This window comes from Sciurus vulgaris (genome assembly GCF_902686455.1).
Source record: "Sciurus vulgaris genome assembly, chromosome: 5".
NCBI lineage: Eukaryota > Metazoa > Chordata > Mammalia > Rodentia > Sciuridae > Sciurus > Sciurus vulgaris.
The window spans coordinates 73,774,303-73,777,136 of NC_136465.1; the positions used below are offsets into that span (position 1 = coordinate 73,774,303).

The 2,834-nt window shown below is 51.3% G+C and overlaps 1 protein-coding gene across 1 annotated transcript; it reads right to left on the reverse strand.

Moving 5' to 3' along the window:
* Positions 1–277: 277 nt before the first annotated feature.
* Positions 278–2,028, reverse strand: LPAR5 (lysophosphatidic acid receptor 5). The gene is given in 2 exon segments (XM_079141102.1): positions 278–514; positions 517–2,028. Coding segments are annotated over 2 exon segments (1,170 nt in total). The 5' UTR covers positions 1,561–2,028; the 3' UTR covers positions 278–388.
* Between the last annotated feature and the right edge of the window lie 806 nt (positions 2,029–2,834).

A 2,834-nucleotide genomic window follows, 5' to 3' on the forward strand; every position in this document is an offset into this window, starting at 1 on the left:
AGGGGGAGGCCAGGTGGAAGAGTGAGAATGGTGGTGTTCATGGCCCTAAGGTCAGCACAGAATTCAAACCATGGTACCAACTTCTCAGTATCTTGATCCACCAAGGTCTGGGGCTCTTCAGCTCTCAGCCCTGTAGCGATTTAAATCCAGGATATCCATTTTCTATTCCATCCACCAGCTCTTAGACCATGGTCAGACTCATTGCATCACTTCCCACTGCCTGGAGAAATTAAAGAAGTGATTGCTAGCAGCCCTCTTCCTTTCCCATGACCCTTGTTTCCACATTTTGTTCTCATCTGCATCCAAGAACTGGAGTTGCCACTCTGATATCCAAGTGCTTAGTGAATCTCCCTCATGGACACTGCCCCAGAAACCTATGAGAGAGGTGCTAGACTGCACTATTGCAAGATATGCGTTCAGAAGGGTTGAATCCTTGGGGACGCTCGGTGAAGGGCATCTTGGAGTTAGGTGGCTGGAGTAGCCCCTGACTGGTGGCATCCAGCCCAGTGATGGGGGGCAGCTTCCTGAGGGCCTTTCTGCAAGCGTTCCCCTATCCCCATTGGTGGCCAAGGTTCTGGCCTGGAGTGGAGTACCCAGGCCACGCAGGGTGTTAACGGAACCCTCGGCGCTGAAGTAGTACACTAGTGGATCCAGCACGCAGTTGGCGCCGGCCAGCAGCACCATCACCATCAGCACCCCGCGCACCTGATCGCGGGCCTTCTGGCTGGCCACCACCAGGTTGCTCCGAAGCAGCCCATAGACGGCCAGAGTGGCGTTGTACGGCACGAAGCACAGCAGGAAGATAACGAGGTTGGCCAGCAGAAGGCGCACGGTCTTCCGCCTCCGTTGGCTTTGCGTTGCGTCTGGTCGCGCCAGCGTCCAAAAGACCCGGCCAGATGAGTAGACCACGGCCGCCAGGGGCAACAGAAAGCCCAGGGCCTCGGCCAGTAGCACAAGAGGCAGCAGCCGGCCCTTCCACAGCTCGTCGCTGAAGCTCTCAAAGCACAGGCGTACCTCGATGCCACGGTAGCTGCAAGGCGAGGGCCTGTGCACGCGGGCGGCGGGCACGGCAAACACCAGGATGAGTGCCCACACACCCAGGCAGAGCCGCCTCGCCACACGGGACCGCCGCATGTGGCGCAGACGGAGCGGGTGCACGATTGCAGCATAGCGGTCCAAGTTGATAAGCATCAGGAAGATGCAGCTGCCATACATGTTCATCTGGAAGATAGCACCAGACGTCTGGCACAGGAGGTCGGGGAAGGGCCAGTAGTGCAGTGCGTAGTAGGAGATGCGCACAGGCAGTGAGAGGGTGAAAAGCAGGTCGCTGGCTGCGAGGTTGCACATGTACACGCTCACCACCGAGTGTACTCGCAGAACACGCAGGAAGATCCAGAGGGCCAGCGCATTGAGGGGGAGCCCAGCAGCCAGCACCAAGCTGTAGACCACCATGTGCAGGCGATGGGTGGCCCGGTAGTCAGGGCACGGGGGAATAGAGCTGTTGGTAGAAGAGGCGTTGGCAGAGCAGTTGGCCAACATGGAGGAGTTGATCAACATCATGGAAAAGTAGAAGATGGAGCTAGGCTGGGGACATCATGAGTCACATCAAGGTCCAGGCATCGCTTTCACCTTCAGGGTGGCAGCCTGGAGGTTGTACAGAGACCATCTAAAAGGAAACAGAAGCACAACATGGGAATATGTGTTATGGCTGCGGGGTCAGATGGTTGAAAGCCTTTAGTCACAGCCTGATCAGCAATGGAGGCCTGGAATGGAAAGGCAAGTCGAAAGTCAAAGTTATGCAGGGACAGGATGGCAGACAGAAATGTTTAGCTAACTAATTTGACTGGCTTCATTGCTTTTTCCTTAGCCTCATCTTGCACCTCCTTGTCCAAAATAGCTTCCTATACCAGGTCTATACTGTACAGTATTAAATGCCCTGGTTCTGGAATCAGAGACTTCAGACTGTCTAGGTTTGTTTTGTTGTTGTGTGGTCCTAGGGATCCAACCCAGGTAGGCAAGTGTTCTATCATTGAGCTGTACTCCTAGCCCTGGACTGTTTAGATTTAAAGCCTGCCTTTGCCATCTTACCTAGCCTTGTGATCTCAGAAAAGTTAATCTCCCTGAACTTCATTTTCCTTAACTTTGGATGGGTGGGTGGGGATGTTAAAAGTAATCTTTACTAGACAGGTGTGGAGGCACAGGCATGTAATCCCAGACACTACAAAGGCTGAGGCAGGACCATCAAAAGTTCAAGTCCAGCCTTGTCAATTTAGCAAGACTCTCAACAACTTAGGGAGACCCTGTCTCAAAATAAAATACAAGGGCCTGGGGCTGTAGCCCTGTGCTAAATAAACACTGGTTTCAATTAAAAAAAAAAAAAAAAAGGCTCATGAAGTCTTTAATTCATGAGGTTGTTTAGAGATTAAATAAAATAATGTATATAAAATGCTTAGGTTGCTGTTGTCTTATGAAATCTCTCCCTTCCTCAAATGCTTACTAAGTCTTTAAAAGGTTCCCAGGCATGTTCAGGGTAGTGAACAAAACAAAGGCCTTGCCCCCACCTACTTTACATTCCACTGGAGTGAGGCAGATAACAAAGAATTCCACTTAAATAGGTCCATCATATGGAAGAAATAGTATGAAGCACCTCTCCAGGCCAGGTGCTAGGCTGGCTCCCCATTATCTAGGGAATAAAGTTCAGACTCCCAAGCCCTGTACAAAATCCCAACCTCATTTATCACATCCACCCTTCTGATGTTTAATGTCAGAGCAATATGGGTTCATCCTGATTGACTTCCCTAACCCTGTTTCTTCATCTGTAAAATGGAAATAAG